Genomic DNA, 25,239 nt, shown 5'->3' with positions numbered 1-25,239 from the left:
TTTTAATCAGCACATTGCAGGGGCCATTCGTCAAGCTAGGCGATCCAAATTCTCTTCAATACCATTGTATCTTGTTTCCACCTTTTGCACAAATTTAAGAAGTCATTCTCTAATAAGGTGAACTGCCCTGCCCGGTGGTCAAAGGCCACATACACAGGCTCATGTCTGCTTGGAAGCCACACTCCTCTGACCTGAAAAGTTATAATTTCAGACGGGAGTGGGAAAGGACAGAAGCAAACTCAGTGCTGATAAGAGCTTAGAAGTGCCCTAGTATTGCTTTGGGTATATAACTGACAAGCTCTTGTAAAGTTTCTGCGGTTCAGTCCTCCCTCACACCGAAAGCAATAAGACCACATTAGTGCTGCCTATGCATAGAAGAGATATGTGCCGCAACAACAAATGACCACATGCCACAGGTCTCCATGTCCCATCAGCTTACTGAAATAGATTTCTTTGCTTGTTGAACTTTGTACAATATTGTCAACAATATACCCTCCCCAATTTATGAACAACACAAGCAGAACACTACAGTTATTAAAAAAAACACCTATATGGCAATAATCAAAATATATATACTGCTGATTTTCTTCCAAATATTAAATGAAAAACCACACCAAACCCCAACCACATTTTTAACTCAGTTCCAGAATTGCTCTGGAATTTGCAAAGACCCTGACATAAAAACATATCCAAAGTAATTGCATAAACTGAGATGAAAAGGTGTTAGAGAGATGCTCTTAGACTGCAAATGATGTCTTTGACACCCAAACATATCTTAGTCTCAGTGCTTGAAACAATGGATGATCAGAGACTGGGAACAGCATTTACAAGCAAGTCATTATTTAAATACAACAGTATCCAACATAGCTGCTAAACACTGGACAATGTTGCAAGTCATCAGCACATCCACATGTTCTTCTAAGTGACGTTTGGGGTCCTAAAATACAAGTAGAAAATATTATTCGTAGACCTTATCGGAACATCACGTTTGCAATTATTTGTTCTGTGTTTCTATTCCACGGCAGAACTGATGGCATCAATAAGCAATTAAAACTCAGGGTTCTCTTATGCAAGCTATTTGAAGTAGTTTGTAATTAAAAAACCTTAAGCGTTAGATTGAGGCTGCACAGTGTTCATACAAACTAAGCATGTTATTGTCCTGAAAGTGGCATTTTGAACAAATGAGGACCTAACAATAAGAGACATACTTCTTTCCCCCTTAATATCCTGACATTGATGGGCAATTCTTGTGGCTATAGGAGTGGAGGACAATGATGGATAAATGAAGCCCTTCACACGTGCAATAGCTTTCCCACTCCTTGTACTGGCTTGGGCAGCTCCTTGTGTGCAATCCAGGTGATTTGGGGGGGGGGGACTACATTGCACAGAAAGCTCTGTGACAACACTGGAATGTGCAGAGGATTCTTGACTGGGGATTATCATCATCATCTTCTTCTTCACTTATTAAATTTCAGACCTGCCTACCACCATGAAGTGCCAGGGGAGATCTTCAGCAGCGTGAACATTAATTGTCTGCAACTGTTTTGAATCAGACCCACACTGCCCATAAACACAGGACTGTGGCCTTGTATGGTGCTGCTTTTTCATATTAAAGGGCACCCCATTCAAAACCTGTTCCAACACAGCAGTTCCCCCTTGTGATTGCTTTAGGGCAGTTAAATAAGAGGTAGTGGCAGGGAGTTACTATATAGGGACCTACTAGGACAACATTTGCTATTCAAGACTATGCTCCCCCATGCTGACTGTGCTCGTTGACCTGCGGATATAGGGCAGTATACAATTTTAATAAATAAATCATAGTAATAATAGTTGCAACAGATCAGCATGAAAATAGCCATAGCCAAATAAGCAAGGTTTTTTTTTGTTTTTTAAAGTGCAAAACAGCCTCAGAGGCTGCAATTAAGAGCGGGAAGAGTGGTTAGAGGATAATGGGTTGCTCAACACAATTCCTACAATTTGTCTGTTGAAAGCCACGCTAACAAGGTGCTTTCTCATCTGCAGCGAGAGAATAAAGGCGCCCCACATACGCTCCACCCCATCTTCTTGTAGCTACTGAGACTGAAAGCGCAATTTGTTGGGGGAAAGAACTGATGAGCCGTGTCAAAAGTAGTCTGACCCTTAATCCAACTGCAACACTAGCAGGCTGCATCAGATCACAATCACAATCGCATAGCCCTTTACCTAGGAGTAAGCCCCACTGAACTCAATGAGTAGGCATGTACAGTACCACACTGCAAAATGCAATGTTGTTATTAAACCATAATCATGTCACCCTGTTGAAAAAGATACTTATCTAAATATCTGGGTATGCATTGCATTGAAAATTAATAGTGAATTTCAACAATCCATCATAACACTGTCTTGTTCTTATTCATTTATCAAGTTCATTAATGAATTCTGGGCTCCATTGACATCAATGGGAGCTTTGCCATTTGCTTCCAATGGAACTGGGACTCCATCCCATGTTATTTTAAGATATCCTCACTCAAATCAAAAGTGCTTTCCAATTAAATAAATGAAAACAAACCATAAAATACAGATTGGGGGTGAGGGATAGTGAAGTGGGGGGGAAAACCCTGATGCTAAAATGCTCTTTTTAGAAAATTTTGATTTGCAAACAAGTAGCATATCCATAGTTTGCTACTGAATTAAACATTATTTTTGTCCACTCTTTGACTGTTTCATGTGCCTCCATTAAGAAACTGCACAGTTGGACAAAGGAGGATTATCTTTTGCCAAGATTAGTTATGCTTTCCAAGATGAACCTGGTTAATAAGCAAACCCAATGACACAGCCAGAACAAGACTTTGTCTTCTCAGCCTCTCCTGTTGTCCAAAGCTGCAACTTAGGTTTATTACATTTGTATACTGCCCATCCAACTAAGTCCCCTGGGTAGTTTAATTTAAAAACAACACAAATTACAATTTGCAATTAAAACCACTAAATCCAAACACAATAAATCACAAAGGCAAAAAGCCTAGCAACCCCACCCCCCCAACTTGAAATTGGCATAAAAAGCAGCCAAAACAATTTAAAACAGGATTTAAAACCCAGCAAGAGGAAACTGCATTTCATATCTGAAGCACCTATTAGATTGTAATTAAGAGGCCCCCTTCTCCCAAGGCTATAAAGACCTCAGGATGGGCACCTGTCAAGTCTTCCACTGCATCACCACTGCAAAAAGACCTTCTTTAGCCTGCCTCTCTACATTAGAAGAGGGAATCTGAAGGCCTCCAAACAAGATCAATGCAAGTGTGGATGGGAGAAGGCAATTCTTCAGGTAACCACAATTCAAGGCAACTGGATCCAAGCAAGATGACAGATAGTAAAAGATCTGTAGCTGAGATAACTAGCTCATCCTTCCTAAACTTCATTTCTACCCTGCATACCTGCTATAGATGTAGATGTACTTGCTCAGGCAGCAAAATTTTTAAATGACATGATAAGGGAACGTATTCTGTTCCATGGCTATAACCATTTATAAGTAAATAGCTGCATGCAATGCTGCAGTTCCATTTTCACAGATTTCTGCATGTGCAGCAGAACTTTCCTTTCCTCTGCCTGTAGCTCCACCCTTAGTAGTCTTTTCAAAATCTGCTCCAGAGGGTTTGACCCTCCAAATCAGGTTTGTTGGGGGGGTACAGGGTGGAGGAAAAGAAAGGGACATTCTGAGCAGAAATCTGCTTGATCGGTGCTGGGCACAACCCATAGTAAACCTCAGTACTGTCTCTTTCTTCAAACAAAAGGGGTTTGTTGGTTGGTTTGTAAAAAGCTTCAACCCCCCACATTCTGGAGTATCAGAATAGTTTGTTTCCTCCCTTCAACAAAAATGCCCTTTCGGATTGATGAAGATTTTTTTCTAGAAAGAGGTGCTGGAACTCCCCCTTTTTAAGCGGGGTGAGTTGTTGAGTGTGTCCCCCCCCCCATGTTTGCCCGCTTGACCCAATGCCACAGGGATAACATAAAAACCTTCACCGCCAAAATCACCCTGCTGCCTGCAGCCCGGAGCACCATGCAGGGGGATGGCACTGCAAAACTACACATCTGCTGGAATGCACCAATGAGGTGCTGAAATGCAACAAAGAGGTGCCGGAACTCAGTTCCAGTGACTTCCAGCTGAAAAAAAGCCCTGCCTGACTTTCCTACACAGCCATTTCTAGAAACGCCTGGATATGCACCCTGTTCACTGAAACTCATGTCCAAGTCCTTGCCACGAGACTCAATATTGGGTATTTGCATAGCACCTGGTAATATTCAAATAGTGCTGCCCTTACATCCACTACCTTGTAAGGTAGGACAATATTAAATCATCCCCATATTAGTTACCATGTTATTATACCTTTAGCTTGCCACATGATGCAGCTGGGTGGGGTGTACAATGGAAGAAGGCCTGCAGGATAACTCACTCCCTCATCATGGATTTTAAGGTCCCTGGGGGGTTATTTGGCAGGCAACCTGGCAACTTTACTTCCAAGTAAATGGAAACAGATTATGAATACCTCCCCCCCTGGAATGCCCTTTGGCACAGGGGATTGTCATTTGAAAAAGAAGGCGTTCCCAGCTCTCTATGGCACAAGGAACAAGTCAAGTAGTACTCTGGGGTTCAAGGATTAGGTTTCATAGTAACAATCCAAATTTACCGTCCTAAAATCCAAAGGACATGGGCTTTGAGCATTGGTAATGGCTGAATTTTTGTGTTGATGACAGAATTTTATATGGATATTCTTGTTCTCTTGGCTTTGGTGCCCAAGTGCAGGAATACTAGGGAAAACCCACTGTTTTTAAGGATAGGATGCCAGATGGTTTATTTAGGTAGAAAAATACCAAATGAAACAGTGGCAGATGCCAAATGACAATTTTATGCCCCACTGTTGAGACTATCTCAAAGTCAAAGACTTCAAATAATTTGTTTCAGTGGAAATAAGTGCACCATTTGTAAGGAGTTAAGGAGAAAGGAAAAATCATCAGCATGTGACTAAACAAAAATACACAAAACATGTTATTTCACGTCAGTATAATTCATTACACCTCACCTGCTTGCCAACATTTTTTATTGCCAGCTGTTCAGGTGTCATCTTATCTTCTTCCTCCACAGCCTGTGAAGGGTATGCAGAAAAGGTTAGCATTTGAGATCTTATTAAATCAGGAGCCCCCCAAAATTAAATGTTCTTTTATAAGGCTGAAGCTGAAGTGACAGCATCATTTTAATCACTACATACCCAATGAAAAAGGAAGCTGTGCTAGGGAAACAGTCAAGGCCCACATCTCCACCCCCCACCCCGTATAACAGTGCTTTCATTGCCACTGTAAGTGGTCTGTGAAGTGTAGCATTTATATCTGTGGTGCTAACAATGTACACCACCCTTCACAGACTGACATGAAAAAGGAAACACTCTTCAGGGCAGGGGCCTAACTTCTGATAGAGGGGGAGACAACCGGAGGATGGAAGGAAGTGGCACAACTAGCAAGGAACACGCAAGTATCATTGGATCTTGCTTCTGATGGGATAAGCCCTTCTCTCTCGCTAGGTTTGCAACATGTTTATATATATTATAAAGGCTAAGCCTGTCTATGTTGTGCACTTTTCTACCTTTTTAAAAAAGAAAGCAGATGCCAGCAGGGCTGGCAATTTCATGCTCACTTCTTAGACACTTTTAATGTTCAACAATGCCATTTCAGTTTGGGGTTTTTGGCCCCCAATTCCAGTACTAAGTGCCCTGATTTTTATTCTTTGTTTTTTAAAGGATGAACAGCTATCCTACCAGTACATGTAGACTGGATATCTGAATCTGGAATTCCAAAGGCAAAAACAAGTCTGGGGCACCCCAGCTCAAGCAATGGCATACTGTGGTACCTTGTTGTAGTTCTTTGCTAATTCCAGCATTTCCTTCACTACTGTCTCGTTGAGTTTGCAGTGCTCACTGTAGTCTTGAAGGGTTAAACCTTCCATCCAACTCTTCTTATGTAAATTGAGCAACATCTGGTGAGGAAAGTCAACAAAGTATTACTGATTGTGGAAGTGCTTACTCTAGGTGAGAGCAGGAGTTTGGGTATTAGTAATTGTGGCCTCAGTTATGCAATAAACTTTGAACTGTGAAGAATCATGCAGATTTTCTATGTCTATCAGGATTTGAAGCAACACATGGCAAGAGACAGGAAAGTTTTTGGTGACGGAAAGTGCTTAGAACACTGCTGCCAAGTCTGAATTAACTGGGGCTATCACAGATCATTTTTCTGTTTTGTAAGTTGACTCCTCACCCCAGAGTTGAGTATCCATTGGAGATCATCTGATGAGAGAGAAATTGTTTGCTCTAAAAGATAATTGTAAAACTTGAACCCACCCTCACAGGGGGATTTATAAAGACCCAATTGAGTGCTAAAAATGGTTTGTGATCATGTGGTTTCAGGCATTCTGCCAGACTATCAGCTTCCAATACATAATTGGTGTCAGAATTGCAGAGGTCCGATTCCCAGTCATGAGAATGAAGTCATGAATGTGCAGAGAAGGACACTGGACTGAAATGGATGCCTGCGCACTAGGTGAAGACTTCACATGTTAATGGAAATAGCCCTGAATCCTAAAATCTCTTCTGTGTCACACTTGGCAATTACTGTTCTCGCCTTTACAAAAGTGCTCGCAGTGTAATGAACAAAAATACAATCTCCTCAGGTTAGTTCTAAGGCCTAGACTCCAAAATGTAGAGCAGAGAGAGAGAAAAAAAGGGTTTTCTGCAGGAACTAAGATCCAAAGGAACCATTCATTTGTAGGTTTCTTAATGTCTTGAAAGCACAGGTCTATTACAGAAGGTCCAACACTAACACAAAAGTATTTCATTTCTCCTTTTTTAAATTTTTTGAATTGGCAAAGAGTTTGTCATCTGGTTCTTGCACACTTTTAATGAGGTGGTTCCAAGCAAGACAAAGGATAGATTCTGTTTGTCAATAAAACTATGTAACTGTAATGTTTGAATACAGCCTTTATTTAATTTCTATACCCTCCAATAACTAGCATGGGAGTTACTTGACATAGAAAGAGGCTGTCTTAAAGGGCAGAATCTAGTTGGCTCCCTGGTGCTTTTGATCCAGTAGATGCTTCTAATAACAGAACAAACCATTCCCTCCTGCAGTCCTCAGCATCCCCTTACACTGAAAATTGGCTCCAGAAAGCTGAGGGACTCTCTAGAACTTGGTGGAAGGGCAAATCAGCAAAAATCCCAGTCTCTTCTGTTTGTGAAAGCATCAATTGGATCAAAGCTCTTCTGTGACTGCAAGGGCACCAACTAGATTCTACTAAAAAACATTTACCGACAGTGATGAACAAGCCAAGTGGAATCTATTATTGCTGTCATACCATACAATAACATTCTGCATTTGGGGGAAATTAGTAGACTTTGTAAGGCAGAAAGGAAACTAGCAGTATATAGAAACCAGTATATAGAATTCTAGAACAACTTTTTTATTGTATCATTTGAAGCACAGAAAAGGTTTTGGTTGTAATGAAACAACAACAACAAAAGAGTATGATGTACAACAAGGAATTATTAACTTGCCAGCAGTTATTCTTACGTTCAGCTTTGAACGACTTAAGTGTGCCTCTCAATATTACCTCAGCAAGTTTAAGGAAAAATTCTAATTGGATCATACAAAACTTAAGTTTTCATGAAACAAGGACCTTGACATCATCATTCATGATTTTGTAAACCTGAGGACTGATTTTGGAATAGAGTTTACATATGACTGTCCTGAAAATTTCTTTGGAATATTCCGCCACTGCAGAATGTTATACCATGCCACTCTCAGGTAGTGGAAGGCATAAATATATTCATTCTGTACTGTAGCAACTACACAATCTGCTTGTTTTCAAAGACAATTCAAGATACTGGTGGTAATCTATAAAAGTTCTACACCTTAGGGAATACCTCATTCTCTACATGCAGGACCAAAGAAATGGAAAATAGCATTTAGAAATATGTGGGTTTAAAAATAGCCACATTTCCTTCATCATTTAAACAAAGATGTTCCTAAATTATTGACTTAAGACAGACTGATTTTCACCAAAAACTTATTTAGCATTCACTAGTTAGGCATGCAGGTGCCTTCTGGAAGAAATGTAGAATTCCACAATGAAGTTCAGGCTGAGGTTCATTTGGGCAAGGTAATGCATTCACCATATGACGTAAAGGGGGGGGGGGGAGAATGACATAAATGACAACAAAAGATATTAGAAATTAAAATTCTTATCACAACACTGCAGCATGCTGTAAGTCAATTTAAGCCATTTGCAAGCATTTTTTAAAATAATACCCCAAACAATTGAAAATACGCTAGGAACAAAACTTACCTTCTGTTCTAGTTCATTCTTCCTGTAGTTGATGGTAATGGAGTAGTAATGTCTATTTAATCCATGAATTAACGCCTAGAACATTTAAAAGCAATAAATAAAATATATCTGATAATTTCTACTAAATACATGCAAAAATCTGATTAAAGTCTAGAAACATGGACTTGAGCTGTAATTTGAAAAACTTTCCTGAAAGTTGTTTAGGTTTCCATATCCAAAGCTGCCCAAACATATAGCCATCAATTACATATTTTGATGTACTTTATATTTTGCTAGAAACACATCCAAAATGAAACACACATTTCCAAAGGGTACAAGTAGGGGACTATAACTAGGTATAGAAGATGATTAATCCTTTTAGTAAGGATGTATCTGTCTAAGTTATACTCAGATCAGACCTACTGAAATTAATAGACCCAAAGTAGACATGTTCATTATTTTCAATGAGACAACCCTGAGTAGGACCAACATTGGATACAAGTCCTATTCTGTCACCCAAAATTTTAATTTTGGTGCAGTTATGTAAAATACAATCTTAAAATGGCCTTAAGCAAAGCAGACAATTTTCACATGACAATAGTTAAACTTTTAACATGAGTATTTGTTTCAAATGGAAGTTAAATAAATGCATGTAACTGTTTCTGGCCAGGATCCAAAGTAATATCAGATCTGCACAAGGGAGAGCCACAGCCTCAACTGAGATTTGCTGTTTTTTGAAGGACAGAGGGTTTTCTGCCTGTTCTGGTGCCACAGTTTCTATCACTAAAAAGATAGAATCGCTTTTAGAAGCCAAACAGCAGCTTGTCTCTTTGACAGTAGGAGCTGCTACAACAAAATCCTATACGACAAGAGCTGTTATTCCACATGCAGACACATAACTATTTGAATTCTTGTTTCTTGTTTCTAAGGAATGACACATATTAATGGATGGTAATTTAGAAGGAATGTTGGAATATACAAATTGTTAGGTTTGGGCTTGGAATAAAGAACCTGCAAAGGTTGGCAATGCTTTTAACAGCTGATCTGAGACCAAGGTATTACTGAACTCTCTAAAACAAAATAATAATGAAGCATGACACTTTGGGGTTTGCCGGAGAGGTCATTACATGCTGCCTTGAAAAGCCCAGTAATATATTCTCTAGAAACAGACAAGCACAGGCTTGCCCGTACCCAATCAAAAACATTAGTGGGTTCTTCTATACTCATTATGATTTGCAGTTTGCACAGATTCAAATTGAGTAATATACTTCCACCTTATTAAACAAGCATTCTTTGGTTTGCTCAATATTTTGTTAAGCTACTGCATTCATGCTACCAATATACGTTTTGAAGTCTGAGGAGTTTATGACTATGACTAGGTAGGAAGTCTCCAGGGTGAGAGAAAATGCTGGAGCCTACGATTCCAACTCAACAGTGGTACTATGCTGTTTTCAAGTTCAGTGTTTACAGCATATGTTGCTATTGGTGCTCCTGTAATTAATCTTTGGAGAAATAATTAAGGTTCTTTGTGGCAACTATCTGGGCCTTTTAAAATTCATTTTGAAAGAAAAAATAATATATATATTTTTTGAAATTATTGTCATTAGAGCATGAGAATGATAGCGACAAAGCATTAATCATTCATGAGGGAACGCTTGTTTAAGAAACAAGAAGCTTCCTGTATGGAGCTCTGTTTATATCCAACTCCAAGAACTGTAGTCTTAAATGCCAGATTATTCTTACAAGATAAAATAACATAGGGTGTTTGTTTTTATTTTTAAAAATTATATGCCTTACGACTACAAAAGTTCTCTAAGTGGTTTACTGTAGACAGTAAAAAAAACATTAAAAAACCCCAAGATACATACAAATTGCATGTAACTTGACTATTAAGCTTTTTACATGCACAACTTTGGATAGAATGAATTATCCCCTTTATCTTCTACCCGTGGTTAAAGAGAACATGGGAGGATGCCTGCAAACCCACGACTTGTATTTTGGATCACACTGCAAATAAAATCTCAGGTTATGAGGAAATATCCAAAAAGGCCTATTTTCTGAGGAGCTAAGATTGAAGGGCTAATGGAGGCAAGCTATAACCCCATAAGTACAGATTTGTTTAGAAGAGCTACTGAAGTTAGCAGAGATATTCCAAGCAATTAATTTGATGCTTCAATGGAACTGCCCTTATGAACCCAGCACTTATATGAAAAACTAGGACCAACAGAAAGAGAGAACAGAAGAAGCATCAGTGTTTAAAACAAAACGATGTAGAAATAATTTATTCTAACACACACCTATAAAAATCTGATAAATCTGCATGTGATCTCTGGAAAAACAAGGGGCATGGCAGCCGTAAAAATGAGTCACTATAGATCTTTATGCAAAATGAAATCTCTTAACTTTGGCTGTAATATTGCATCTCTATAGTAAGAGTCAGTATTTTATAAATGTAATTTATTGTATTTATAAGTCATTTCATATTCAAAATGCTCAAATCAGTGTATTATAAAATGAAATATAAAATTAACAAATGTTTAAAATACAGTTCAACAACTTACACAAAGGCTGGTGGCCTACAAAGCTGATATTAACAACCTAGGAATGCCTAGATAAACAAAAACAAACTGCAGTTGGTACCTATCTAATTTCAGGAGGAAGAATGTTCCATAAAGATGGAGTTTTATTGTTAAATACCCTGCTCCAAGTAATGATAGGACAAATATGAGAAACATGTGGGCCTTGTCTAATGACCTCAGTGATCAGATAGGGTTATGGAGGAAGATTACATTTACCAAAAAAAAAGTGTGTGTATGCAAATATTAATAATATGTATTATAAAAAAATATATATAGACACATATATACCAAATACTGAATTTACCTGGATAGATGGCTTGTTTAAGTGACCCAGATTTGAAGTTGTTTGTCTTGGTTCATGTCCCAAGACCATCATATTAGCATTGATCAATCTGAAAGCATCAATAACAACCTGTAAAAACAAGACGCCAAAGTCAATTCTTTGTAGAAAATACAAGCAATTGCACCAAGTAACAGTGGAGAAGTCACGATCAACTCACATCTGTTTTTGGCCTTTCTCCAGAAAATTATTTAATTATAATATTAATAAAAAAGAACCACCTGCTGTCTCTGCCATCAGCACACCAACTAGGTTGAGTATTGTAAAGTGACACCAATTACTACATTTTTGGGGCAGTTGAGAAAAAATAAATTAAGTTTTATACACTCTTATTTTGATGGCTTAAGTTTACACACACACACACACACACACACAGTAACTTTAAAAACATGTTTGTCACCTACATCTTACCTAGTCAAATTGAATGACAGGGAAACTAAATCTGAAAGTGAGCACAAGCTAAGGGACCATGTTTAAAGCCCAGTCCTGTCACATCAATTATACCACTGGAATACTTGAAATGACAACAAAATTATAGTCAGCAAGGAACTTTCCCCATGTATTCCCTTCTAGTCAGATGCTTTTTACTCCCTGCAAGTAGGAAAGAGGCTATAAACTGTCGGATGGATTATGACGACCTTGTCAGTGTCATGGCCAGGAGCAAAACCAAGCAAAACCAAAAAAGGGAAGGGAACAAAAATCAAGGTCACTTACAACTGTAAATATACAGTGGGCAACTTTCGGGGTGGTGTTTTTGTTTTGTTATTTACTTATTTTTGTTTAATCCTGAAGAGCTCTCAAACCATAGCCATAAAGGCGACTCTTGATTTTGCTTATGGAGTCTTCAGAAAGGACCCGGTGGGTCGAAAACAGACACTGCAAATTCTGATGTGGGGCAACCAACACAAAGGACTACAATGCTAGAGACAAGTTGTTTTTCAATTTAGGCCTCAGTCCTTCAAGCTGATTTGCTTAGCAGTGATCCAACTTTCCTTTTTCTCAAAGCAAAGAGAATCGGTGTAGTGTAGTGTGAGCTGAGAGTCTAAAACCCCCAGTTTATCTCACCTCAACTACCAGCTACATTCTCAGCTCTCCATCCATGGTAAGAGGATAATAACAGTAGCCTATTTTGCAGGATTATTTACTAGGAATGTGCAAAGCGTGTTGAAGGAAAGGAGCATATTGCAGCTTTACAATTTTGTAGGAATAGCATGGCAAAAACCCACACTGAGCCTTAGGAAATGATACCAACAGACAATTGCATCAACACACAACCACACATCTCCACTAGGGGAATGCCAGCGGCAAGTTAAATAGGATGTGCATGAGATCACAGGATGAGGAACCACTCAAGAGTTTTTAGGCTTCTTCCTAATGCCAATGTTTTCTGTGTGGAAGCAGCGCTTGAATCAGACTATGACTCCAAGCAAACATTAAGAGCACAGGAGAGAGGCAGCCAGGATTCATTCCTAAGAGGCCTCCCAAAATGTAGGAAAGCTGCATGGACTAAGAAGAATCAATGATTCAAAGGTTAGCATTACCAATGAGACCCCACAGAACTGAAATAAGCAGAGCTAAAAAGAAATCCAGAGGTCAGCAAAAGAAATCCAGAGGTTATCTTCTTTCAATCCCCAAGCTACAGAAGCTGTTCGGTTCTGCTCTTCAGCTGGGTACCAAAGGGCAGCAAACAAGAGTTTAAACTGTTTGGATCAGAGGGTGGAACAAACAACTTTTGGGTGATTACATATCCTTTATGCCTACATGGCAGAAGAGAGAAATAACAAATGCAAGAGTATATTGTTGGAATATTATGTGATGCAAGTCATTCTTCATTGTAAGCACTGCCATAAGGCCAATGAGTAACAAACACAGCTACAAATAGGAATTTTCCTACTGCACTGTAAGCATCAACTATAGATTCTATTGTTCAGAAAATTAAAAGCATAAATTGTACTCCTGAACCAAAGTTTTTTTAAGCACTTGCTAATGAATGACACATCAAATGTTTAAGTTCTGTCTAATTAACAAAGCTCTCATCATCATGAAGTTAAAGAAAAAGAGACGCTGAAGAACCCTTCTCCCACATTTCAGCTCGCAACCTGCATAGCTTAATGTGGTTGCTGGAGGACTTACAAAGGGTGACAACCCTGTTGGCTGATATTAACTCAAAAGGGGACATCTGTAGCTCACTGGCAGAACACCAGTTTGTAGGCAAAGGGTCCCAGATTCAATCCTTGGCATCTCTAGGTAAGACTACAGAAAACTGCCTGAAACCCTGGGCCACTGCAGGTCTGTGTCGACAATATTAAATTAGATGGATCTTTGATGTGACTCAGATTTAGGCAACTACCTGTGTCCTTATACAAACAGCAAACCATCAAAAGTATAAAGTTTGGGGAATTAGTTCTATAAGAAAAAGTCCCCAAACAGTATGGGACAAAGGTGTCTTACATTTTTTTTAGAACTTGCATTAAATGAATGAAAACTCAGGAGTTAGTAGGTAGATTTACACCATGCTCAGCCCCCTGCTGCTTCTTGAAAGGGGTTAGCACTATCCTGCACCCCAAGCCCAATAGCTTAGCACCACGCCATTTCTTTTGGGTAGTCTGCAAAAAAGAACTATTATTTGCACATTAGTACCACAGAGTAACTGAAGTTGTCCAATGTAAGATGTAACTGAAGGCAAAAATATTTGGTGGGGTTTCTTGGGGGGGGGGCAGAGATACCTGCACATTCCTTCTATCCTTATGATTATCTGGCCTAATTAAATACATAATTTTAACCTAACATTGTCGTTTACTTGATGGGTTCCCCACCCGGTTTAAAAAGTTACTTTAGATTTCCAGACAGTGAGATCCAAATATATGCATATACTGTGTGCTTCCTAACAGAAGCAACTAAAAAGAGAAGAAAGAAATGAGAGTATGTAAGAGGTGGCTTGATGCTTTGTATAATCCTGATAAGAAAACCCCAAGCGCATATGTACCAAGAGGTTGGGACCCAGGGTGGGGTGGGGTGCTTAACAGCCCAGGAGGGGGCATTTTCAGTATTAGCCCCTAAGTTGTGGAATTCCCTCCCCACGGAGGTACATCTGGCAATTTCACTATACAGTTTCCAATGTATGCAAAAAATGTACCTCTTATCCTGGCCTTTGACACCCAAGATTAAGTTAAGTACTTAATTCGTTCCGGAGGTCCGTTCTTAACCTGAAACTGTTCTTAACCTGAAGACCACTTTAGCTAATGGGGGCCTCCCGCTGCTGGCGTGCAGGCGCCGCACAATTTCTGTTCTCATTCTGAGGCAAAGTTCTTAACCCGAGGTACTATTTCTGGGTTAGCGGAGTCTGTAACCTGAAGCGTATGTAACCTGAAGCGTATGTAACGTGAGGTACCACTGTATATTTATATTTAGGACCCACTCTATCCTTGTGACTAATGGTTTAAAACTGTTTTTAACACTGTATTTTAAATGGTTGTAACCCACTTGCGTCTTATGGTGAAGGATGGGTCATAAATTAAACAACCCACCACCACCACAGCCTTGTGGCTGTTGCTTCTCAGACACTATTCCTTTTCCAGCTCTTATCTCCTGTACTATCAGAGCTGATCAACTGACAAGGAAGGAAATAAAGTCACAGCTGACACTGTGGAGACACTGGCCATGTACCCCTCTGATAAATTGTGTGTGTGTGTGTGTGTGTGTGTGTGTGTGTGTGTAGCAGTTGCTGGTACCCCTGTCCCTGTTATGCATGCAGTAGAAAAATGATGGAAAGATGATTTCCCTGTGAAAAGTCATTCCCATGCCTAGATTTCCCTTCCTAGATTGAGGCAACTGTATGACACCGTTACAGCAACTACAAAAGCTTAGTATTTTAGAGATCGGCGCCAGCTTTTAAATTTCAGTTATAAATCTAGTATTTTTTATGAAACGTTGGTTTCTTATCAGTTTCCCAAACTCTTGAAGCAGCATTTGAACCAGATGTTTTAATTTATGAACACCTGCAAATGCCCAACCACAGCAAAAAAGGGAGTATAAATAAAAAGTAAGTAAAAACATAACTAAATATTCTACACTGCAGTCCTCTAGAGGCTTACTTGATAGGAAACAACACAAATAAAGAATTTACACTGAGGATAAAGATACAATTACTTGGCAGTGTATCAGATTCAAAAGGTGCTTCATATTTTAGAGTACTAACACTTACACTCCTAGAATGGATTCTGACTGCTCCACTAGAAAACATGGAAGCCATCCAAGACTGCAATGGCGTTTTCTAACAAAATTGCTTCTACTTGTATTTGAGCTCCATATGCACTTTTCAAAATCACTTGCTGCAAACGATGCTGAATCAATGGCCAAGCATCAGGTTTTACAACGGTGTTATGATTACAGCGGCCCAGTTTTACAAGGTCATATTTGGGCAACGTTTATGGAAATGCCTTTAGCCATCTAGTGGTTTGTGGTGGAACTATACAAGCACAAACGCTTTGGGAACCCTGGACATTCATCCAATAGCTTTGTTTCAAATCAATTTCCATGCTGCTCCTTGAACAGAGGCAGTTCTATGTCTCTGATAATCACCAGTGGTCTGCCTATCTGACTGTGCTGTTGATCAGTGCTCAGATATATGTCCCTGGAGAAAATTATACAGTGGTACCCTGGGTTACAGATGCTTCGGGTTACAAACTCTGCTTAGCAGGAAGCAGTTGCTCCAGGTTAAGAACTTTCCCCAGGATAAGAACGGAAATCGCACGCCAGCGACGCAGCGGCAGCAGGAGGCCCCATTAGCGAAAGCATGCCTCAGGTTAAGAACAGTTTCAGGTTAAGAAAGGACCTCCGGAACGAATTAAGTTCTTAACCCGAGGTACCACTGTACTGGCTTTTATGCCTAGGCACAGCAATTGCATAAGGGCATCTGATTTGGAATTAAGAAAGTCATTTCTAATAAACTACTGGACAAAAATATGACTTGAGTGACATTTTGCTTCTACTTAACAGCATCATTACAACCAATGAGAAAAAGAATATTTTAACTACACCAAGATTAAAGGAATTCACTGTGATCACTATAGCAACTGTCTTAAGGAAAACTAACATGCTCAACAACCTGCAACCTAAAATTAGATCTGGGATGCAATAAAAAAGCATAAATGCAGCAACACACCCTACATTTTGATTTCTATGCAATCTTATAATTGCTTTTTTGCGCAGCAAGAACAAACGAGTCCCTTCTTTAGATAATCGTATCAAAATAAATAGGCTCATTAATGTCCAGTGCACTAATGAGCAGTGGATGAAGGAGGTGTTAATTATGCTACAGTAAGATTCAGGGATAAAGCCCTGGTGAGCACTTGCGATATATGCAGTAGCTCAAGCCTTCTTTAGGTTTGTGTACTTTGAATTTCATTGTGATGCGGTGACAGCAGTGCAGTCACCTTAAATTTAGCAGCGGAAACTTTGTGGACACAGTAGTTGGAACGCCAATATCACAAGGGTCAATTCAAGAGGAAATAAATTGATATATCACTTCTGTTTTTGCAAGGACTTGAGAGTTCTTTAGACCTCTAAATTTCTTCTGACCATGACAATGCATAATTGCATTAAAATGCAGCCTAAAGGCTTACATGACAATTACCTCTCCCTAAGAAGGGGGAATAAAGAGCTCTGTGTAACAGCAAAGTGAAAAAAAAAAGTATACAGATCAAGGTGGCTTTTTGTTATTACATGTTGTCCTATACAGCAATTCTTTTCACCAACTGGACGATTTAATCCTGCCTAGTGCAAGTGCCTTGAGACTTTGCAGAGGTCACTTCAACAGTAGACAGCTTATAACAAAACCATTAGCGGTTTGGCTAGCTTAAGGAAACCTCTTCCTTTCCTTTTTTTTGTTTATTATCACTGCATGAATCTGCAGCATATGATAGTTTATAATTTCTCAGGCTTGTTAAATTCATGTTAAAGGTCTGTTTTCTTGTTGAATAAATTTTGTTCATATAATGCTGCCTATTTCATACAGTGAGTCTTTAATAGCACCTTTGGTCTATGCGCAACTCACAGATCAAAACAGAGGACTAAAATAGGGGTTGATGATGCTATTTACATGTGTGATTCCTGCTGTCTTCTTGTTAGTAGCTTTAATATAATAGAAGACCTTGTCTGTTTTGTAATTAACACATCTTTACTGGAGAGATATTTGGAAGTGATTGCTGTGAATATACTGGTTAGTAAAATAAACACAATCACACACCACTTTCTGTTATCAGACAAATTTGTGAATTGTACACATTATACTCCAGATCAACAAACTGTGATATAACAGCCAAGTAGAAGACACATTTATATAACCTTATATTTTTTTCTGAATATGTGTATTCATTCTGACCTTGCAAATATAATTAGTTTGTGGGATGCATGGAATTCAGTACCATGTTTAGTAATTGCAATGTTTAGAAATAGATACTAAATATTTTGAAGCTGTCAATACAAATTAAAAACTGTACCTATGTATACATCTGTGTTGGTTTTAAAATTGTATGAAAAACAGCTACATTCCGTATTTGTATCAACGGCTGTCCTCTGATCAAAGGTCCATGATACTGCTTGTTTTGTCAAAATCTAGCATTCAACTGAATTTCCATCTATACACATTTTATCCAAATCATGAAATAATCCATTTAACAAGCTATCATCCTAATAAGTTCTTTCAATATGATTAATTATAGACCAGTAAAGGGAATATTTTTACTACTTTTTAAAATCTATTTTCTAATATATTGTTGTGTTTTTAAGAATCCAAGACCTTCCAGTGGAATTATAGCTTTTACAAGTGTTTATATACTTGAAGGTATTTTTTTAAAAATAAAAAAACTTTTTAAAATATCTATACACAATCAGAGGTAACAACATTTCAGGGGGAGGGCATGCTACAAATACAGATTTAACGTCTAAGGTGATTAACTGCAATCAGTTAATTCAGTTCAGTTACTCAGAAAAGAAGCTATTTCTGGCATATATTTCCAGCAAAAAACCCAACAACCCCCCACTAAACCCTACGACATACAGAAGCTCTTTCAAAAATGTATTGTGTTGCAATTCAGTCATCTAGCTATTGTTCATGCCATAGTTTTATGAAGAAACATAATAATGCATAAGAAATTCTTTGCAAAGGATATAATGTAGCTATGCTAGGTGCAGAAGAAGTAATGTCCCATCTAAAATCTCTTTTATCACCTGCAACTGACCTGTTATCAACTGCTTAGTTGGTTTCTAAATTCTTTAAAAATTAAATGGAACACATGACCCTTGAAGCGCAGCTGAGGTTTATGACCACTTCGTTATTTATGCTGCCATGCACACTCAGACAACCACAACTGAAGAACATCTTTGGTCCCCTGTAAGCCCACAACATAAAAAATTCAGAGAAATCTTACTTTTTATGCCATTTCCAATGAAAAGCACTAAGAACAGAAACTGACTCATGCCAAATGCATATCACTGAATTGCTGTGATTGTGAGTTTGAGGTCTGCTACATGGAAATTATTTATAAAAATGTCAATTTTAGCTCTGGAAAAGAGATTCCTAGGAGTATGCACATTTTATTCTTTATCCTTGGAGAATTTGTTTGCTTTGGGTCAGGTCTACTATGCAACCTGAATACCCATACTGGGAGGGGAGACAGCTACAGAATAATACATTTATCTTGACAAGCAAAGGCATGCATCTCTAAGCCACAAACAGAAAAACCGCAAGTTTCAAGGCTATTTGCCTTAATGAAGATAGATGGATTATTCTACATCCACCATGGTAAAAGGCATTTAAAAATTAATACTTTTAAACAAAAAGTCTACTTGGAACTTTTTGGTTTAGGGCAGGGAAATAAACTGAAATAACCCTTCGAATTTAAGTAAGCTAGCACTATCGTCTTATCTAAAGCACAGCACTAATTGAGTACCACTGCATTAAAGCAAACTATTCAGCATACAAAAATTGCATTTGTTAAGTAAGATGTTTCTTTTTCAGCTCCTAGAAGACAAACACACATCTCATCTTCACATACTAAAAGATGAAATAAAAAAACCTTTAAAAATTCTTAGATGTGCATTATACATATGTTAAAAGTTAACAGAACAGAAGATAAAACTGGTACTGGAATGCAATTTGCTACTAATGGTCAGTTTAGGAAACCCACATTGAGACTACAAAGTTGATCGACCAAACCATGGAATCACTGTTTGGAGGAACATAAATGAGCGCCAGTTGCATGCACTTCCTCATTCCCCTCCTAATCACACAAGACTTCCCTTCCCCTTTTCCCAGTCTACTCACGTATGGTTTCCCCCATTACCTACTTAGCACTAACCAAAGTTTGTCACAATGTCTGAATTAGCTAACTGATAAGTGCTTGCCTTCCAAAAGGAGAATCAGAAACACACCAACAGATTTCTGAAACTGATTCCCAAACTTTGCATATTCAGAACGTGGAGAAATATGGACTGTACTAAACAGGGGGGGAAAGCCACACGTCATATGGGATGGGGTGAGGAGCCTATGTGTGAATCCATGGCTTATTCGTGATCCTCCAAACTATGGTTTGATCACTTGAATTAAGCCACTTGTTAGATGTAGTTCTGTAAATTGTGCAAATGCCCTTGGTACATGTCTGAGGTTTATTATCATAAACAAGGTTTGTGAAGCTGGCACTTTCTAACAAGGCATAAGCCAGCAGTTCTAATTTCCCCCCTCTATGGACGACTTTAAAATTGCTAGGGTCTCTGCTGACCACTTAATAAAATGAGCTTATCTCTTCAGTGTCAGTATCAGTATCAATACCAATGCCATATTATGAAAACCACAGGCCCTAAGCCAGGATGCTGAGAAAGGCCACTTTAACTGATTTTTCAAAGGGAAAAATTAATAGGCTGCACCAACACCATATTATGAAAATCTTAGGTCCATGCTAGGGCCTTGTTAGCCTGTTCGATAATCCAGCCCTAATCAAAACAGTCCTGATTATCCATCATCTGTGGGGCAGGGGAGAGAATCTATCAAGTGCAGAGCTGGAGTCAGAAATTCTTGACGATTCCAAAACCTTTCCATGGATCACCTGAATGGAGTTCTGGGAGAAACAGTAATCTAGCTGAGAATATCTCGTCAAAGCTAACATTTAGGTTACGTCACTTGTGCATGTGTATTTCACAATACACACACACACACACACACACACACACACGCACAAATACATTGTTTCGTGTGCAAGGTGAACTAGCATCACAACCTGTATCAGCTTCTATGCCACAGAATCATAGAATTGTAGAGTTGAAAGGGACCTAGAGGGTCATCTAGTCCAAATCCCTGCAATACAGGAATCTCAACTAAAGCATCCATGACAGATGGGCATCCAACCTCTGCTTAAAAACCTCCGAGGAAGGAGAGTCCATAACCTCCCGAGGGAGTCCATTCCACTGCTGAACAGCTCTTACTGTCAGAAAGTTCTTCCTGATGTTTAGTCAGAATCCATTGGTTTGGGTCCTACTCTCCTAAGCCTGAGAAAATAAGCTTGCTCCATCTTCTATGTGGCAGCCCTTATGATATTTGAAGATGGCTATCATATCTCCTGTCTCCTCTCTTCCAGGCTCAACATACCCAGATCCTTCAACCATTCCTCATAAGGCTTTGCTTCCAATCCCTTGATCAACTTTGTTGCCCTCCTCTGCAGCACATGTCCCAGTTTGTCAACATCCTTCTTAAACTCTGGCACCCAGAACTGGACACAGTTCTTCAAGTGTGGTCTGACCATGGCAGAATAGAGTGGCATTAAAACCACTCAATCTGGTGAGAGCAACTGCTCATTTCTGGAAGTGTTTCCAAGGGCTAATTTTACCTTTACCTACTCATGTGTTTAAGATTTGTGAGGTTAAGAGAGAAAAATGTTCAGACGTAAGTTGCTGTATTACTGAAATTAGCTTTAATGTATGTCAGAAATGTGCCTTAAGCATACAATCTATATAACTGCTCAAAGATGGTAGTCTAGCATGCTGATATTACAAAGACTAATGTCTTTGGCAAACTTTGTACTCCTTCCTTAAAAACACTCTGAAATATAATGGAGGGTGGGGAAAAGCGAGACACTGGAGTCAGTACTAGAGTTGAGGATTTGTGATATGACTGAAAAGAGAGCTTACGAGTTAGGCTTCAGATCCAAGTTGTCAACTTGACAGAACTGAAGTTGCATTTAGAAGCAGCCAAAGATCTGTGCCAAAGTCATCTTCTTGCATTACAGAAGATCTGAATGTGTCAGTCACACAGCCCACAGTAATGCAGAAAGGCCAGAGAAATCAACATTAAGTTTTCTTGATTTTGTTGGCATTTCTCTCAACCAATTCACTAAGCTCTCCGTATTTGTCCAAATAAGCCAGTTAGACAGAAGACAGGTAAGAATAAAATGCTTAAGAAAGGGCACTATTCAGTGTATAGATTAACACTCTGCATGTAAACACTCCTAAGCTGTGAAGCAATTTACATACAGGAAAGCACTATGGATGAATCTACAACAATCTCACCAAAACAAATTACATCATGAAGAAACTTATTGCATGCTACAATATAGCAGACACAATTTTAAACAAACAAACAAACAAACAAACAAACAAACAAACAAACACTTTTAAAAACTAGAACCTGAAAAAGAACAAAATATGACAGGAAAGCAGGATTTAGAAGTATTAGCAAATGTACTGTGAGATAGGGGAAAGATAGCCCTGCGGCATCATTTGAGAGCAAAAGGAAACAACTATAGGGTCAGGTACAGTGCACTGAAGAGATCAGAAACCACTAGCAGGGAACAGTGGGAAAGAGGAAGCAGCGGTGGGGGGGGGGAGCAGAAAACGCAAAAATAAAAGAGGGGGCAGCACTAGTTCAATGGTTCAGAGTGCACAGTGGTGACCCATGATGGCTGCTTTCAGGCAAAACTGTCTGCAGCACCATAGCTCTGTGCTTCAAGCCTTGGCACAGGCCCCCGGAAAGGCTACTTTCCTAAACCCACTATTGCTTCTTCCCTGCCTCCACACAGGAACAACTTACTGCACTGTGGCAAACACTGCTATAAATTATGTTCTGCTACAAGTAATAACAGTGAAACTGATAATGCCCTCTGACTGAACTGTAGCCATCAAAAGACAACCTTAGCTATTTCTGGAAGATCCTCAGGCGCTGGATTACAGGAAGTCAGTTCCATAACCAGGGAACAGCAAACAAGATCACTTACCTGCGGACCCTCTGCAACTGGAACTTGGCACAAAGATGGCAGTGTTTTGAAGGCACTCTAGGTTGATGCCAGGGAAGAGGGCGGGAATTGTGGGGAAGGGCTCTTGCTTCTACAGCACACTGCTCATGGCTTTCTGAAACTAGAATCTGCCCTTTGACTTTTGCTATGGCAACATTTAGGAATCCAATGGAAATTTTGTAGCAGTGACATAAAGTGCACCTAGTTGCCTTGCCAAGCAAGAGGTGGGCTGCCCCATCTGTACAAACTGAAGGCAGAATGGATTGCAGTGGCCGGGTCCTATCTAGCTCACAAGGACACAGCCCTTTCAACAGATGGAACTCATTGTAAGAATACCTGGCCAGCGCTAGCAGTAGATGCAGAACCAAAATCACTCCATGACAACCAACCGGAGGAGGGAACTATTTATGGTGGGAGTCCAAACCTCCCACAGAGTACAAGATTTGCCAGCCATTGTTAGTTCTTCAGCTCAGGATTTTGATTCGGAGGGCTCACCCATATTCAGCTTTCAATCATGGTTCGCCCATGAGTCAGCACTTGGATGAAAAAAAGGAGGTGTCATTTCCTACGACAGCACAAGAATGTTTCTCTGTATGTTGCCATCCCATTAAGTCTTTCCCTCACCCCTCTCTATGTCTTGTACAATTACCTCTATAGCTAAGTGGATCAAGGCCCAAAGTGCAGTAACAGCATCATGTATATGGGGCCAACATTCTGAAGATGCAGGAGGAGAGGACAGCAGGGAGCATGTGGCGGTCAAATGAGAGGCAGCTGCAAGCAACACCCATCTCTGCTCCCCCAAAGCAGCCATTGCTGCCTGGACTGCTTGAAATAAAAAGAAGTCTGTGGGGGGGGGGACCACCTGGTCCTAGTTCTCAGCAACTGCTATCTGGGTTAGGACAAATAAAGAAAGGAATGGGCCAGTCTAGTGGGGTAATTCTGAAGGGGAGGCACTGGGGGGGATGTTACATGGGAGTCTGGACCCCTGCCATGTGATAAAGACCCCCTTAACAATAGAAGGTAAAGGTAGACCAGGGTGAGTCTGGATTGCATTTGGGTTCTGAATGAGATGACCCACTTGTGGATAGAAAGGTTCACTGAGTAAGAGATGGGGAGGTGTTTCGGAGTAAAGGTTGAAGCTATCTACAAGTGGATCAATCCTTTCTGTGTGCAGGGCGGCTGTCTACCAGCTCCATCTGGTACGCAGGCTGAGACCCTACCTGCCTGCGGACTGTCTCGCCAGAGTGGTGCATGCTCTAGTTATCTCCCGCTTGGACTACTGCAATGCGCTCTATGTGGGGCTACCTTTGAAGGTGACCCAGCAACTGCAACCAATGCAGAATGCAGCAGCTAGACTGGTGACTGGGAGTGGCCGCCGAGACCATATAACACCGGGCCTGAAAGACCAACATTGGCTCCCAGTATGCTTCTGAGCACAATTCAAAGTGTTGGTGCTGACCTTTAAAGCTCTAAACGGCCTCGGTCCAGTATACCTGAAGGAGCGTCTCCACCCGCATTGTTCAGCCTGGACACTGAGGTCCATCGCTGAGGGCCTTCTGGCGGTTCCCTCACTGTGAGAAGCAAAGTTACAGGGAACCAGGCAGAGGGCCTTCTGGGTAGTGGCGCCCGCCCTGTGGAACGCCCTCCCATCAGATGTCAAGTAAATAAACAACTATCTGACTTTTAGAAGACATCTGAAGGCAGCCCTGTTTAGGGAAGTTTTTAATGTTTTATTCTGTTTAATATTCTGTTGGGAGCTGCCCAGTGGCTGGGGAAACCTAGCCAGTTGGGCGGGGTGTAAGTATATTGTTATTATTATTATTATTATTATTATTATTATTAATTACTATTATTATTATTTGCTGTCTACAAGTGATCCAACCCCTTTGCATACAGGTAGTTGCACTCTGAGCACAACAGATAACCACTATTTACATGGTCACTTGTAAGCACACAATCTGGCCAAGGGAACCTGCAATGCTCCTTGGTTTGCTGAGGATGAAGTGGGCAGTTACAAGTCCCTGTGTGTGTCAGAAATCTACCATCCAGGTGATCACGAAGCCACTGCAGGTTTCAGACCAAGTTTTATAACCAAAACAGCCTTGGTTGACCTGACTGATGATCTCTATAGAGAGAGGCAGGGCAGGGTGACTGTTACTTCTCCTTGACTTCTCAACAGCTTTTGACACCACTGACATTCTGGTATTACTTGGGGACGGGGGGAGGTTACTGGAGATGCTGTATTAAGATGGTTCTGCTCCTATCCATAGGGCCCTTACTAGAAAGTAATACTGGTAGACTGTTGCTTGGCTCTGTGGCTTTTGAGCTGTGGTCTTTTGCAAGGGTCTATTCCTTCTCTTGCTATTCAGTAATGATGATGGCATACAGCTCTCTCTCTCTCCACTGCATCTGAATAAGGAATGGCTATGCAAGCGCTGGACCGGTGTCTGAAAGCTGGATGGGGGTGAGTAAACCTAAAGCTGAATCCTGGTAAGACAGGGTCAGTGTGGGTGGGAGGTTCCTGTGCCTGGGAATTAGGTGGATGACCTCTTCTGGGGTGGGGTTTCACTCCCCCTGAAAAAAACATATCCAAAGCCTAGGAGTACTCCTAGATTCTAACCTACCACTTGAGTCTCAAGTGGCTTCTGGGGCTAGGAGTGCTTATGCCCAGCTTAGGCTGGTTCGCCAGCTACAGCA

At 40.1% G+C, this 25,239-nt stretch overlaps 1 protein-coding gene across 6 annotated transcripts in view; it reads right to left on the bottom strand.

The window, feature by feature from the left end:
* Window positions 1–539: 539 nt before the first annotated feature.
* PSMD14 (proteasome 26S subunit, non-ATPase 14) overlaps window positions 540–25,239 on the bottom strand; it is a 57,217-nt gene continuing 32,517 nt past the window's right edge. For all 6 annotated transcript variants that reach the window (XM_081008857.1, XM_081008856.1, XM_081008858.1 and 3 more), the window contains 5 exons: window positions 11,225–11,332; window positions 8,363–8,437; window positions 5,876–6,001; window positions 5,055–5,117; window positions 540–937 (listed from right to left, as the gene is read on the bottom strand). In XM_081008857.1, the coding sequence (XP_080864983.1) occupies window positions 839–937; window positions 5,055–5,117; window positions 5,876–6,001; window positions 8,363–8,437; window positions 11,225–11,332 (471 nt within the window). In that variant the 3' untranslated portion in view covers window positions 540–838. The remainder of the gene's footprint in view (window positions 938–5,054; window positions 5,118–5,875; window positions 6,002–8,362; window positions 8,438–11,224; window positions 11,333–25,239) is intronic.

The sequence above is a fragment of the Podarcis pityusensis genome (assembly GCF_964106645.2).
Source record: "Podarcis pityusensis genome assembly, chromosome: 1".
Lineage (NCBI taxonomy): Eukaryota > Metazoa > Chordata > Lepidosauria > Squamata > Lacertidae > Podarcis > Podarcis pityusensis.
The sequence above is the reverse complement of the archived record's forward strand: the minus strand, read 5'-3'. Positions and strand labels throughout refer to the sequence as shown.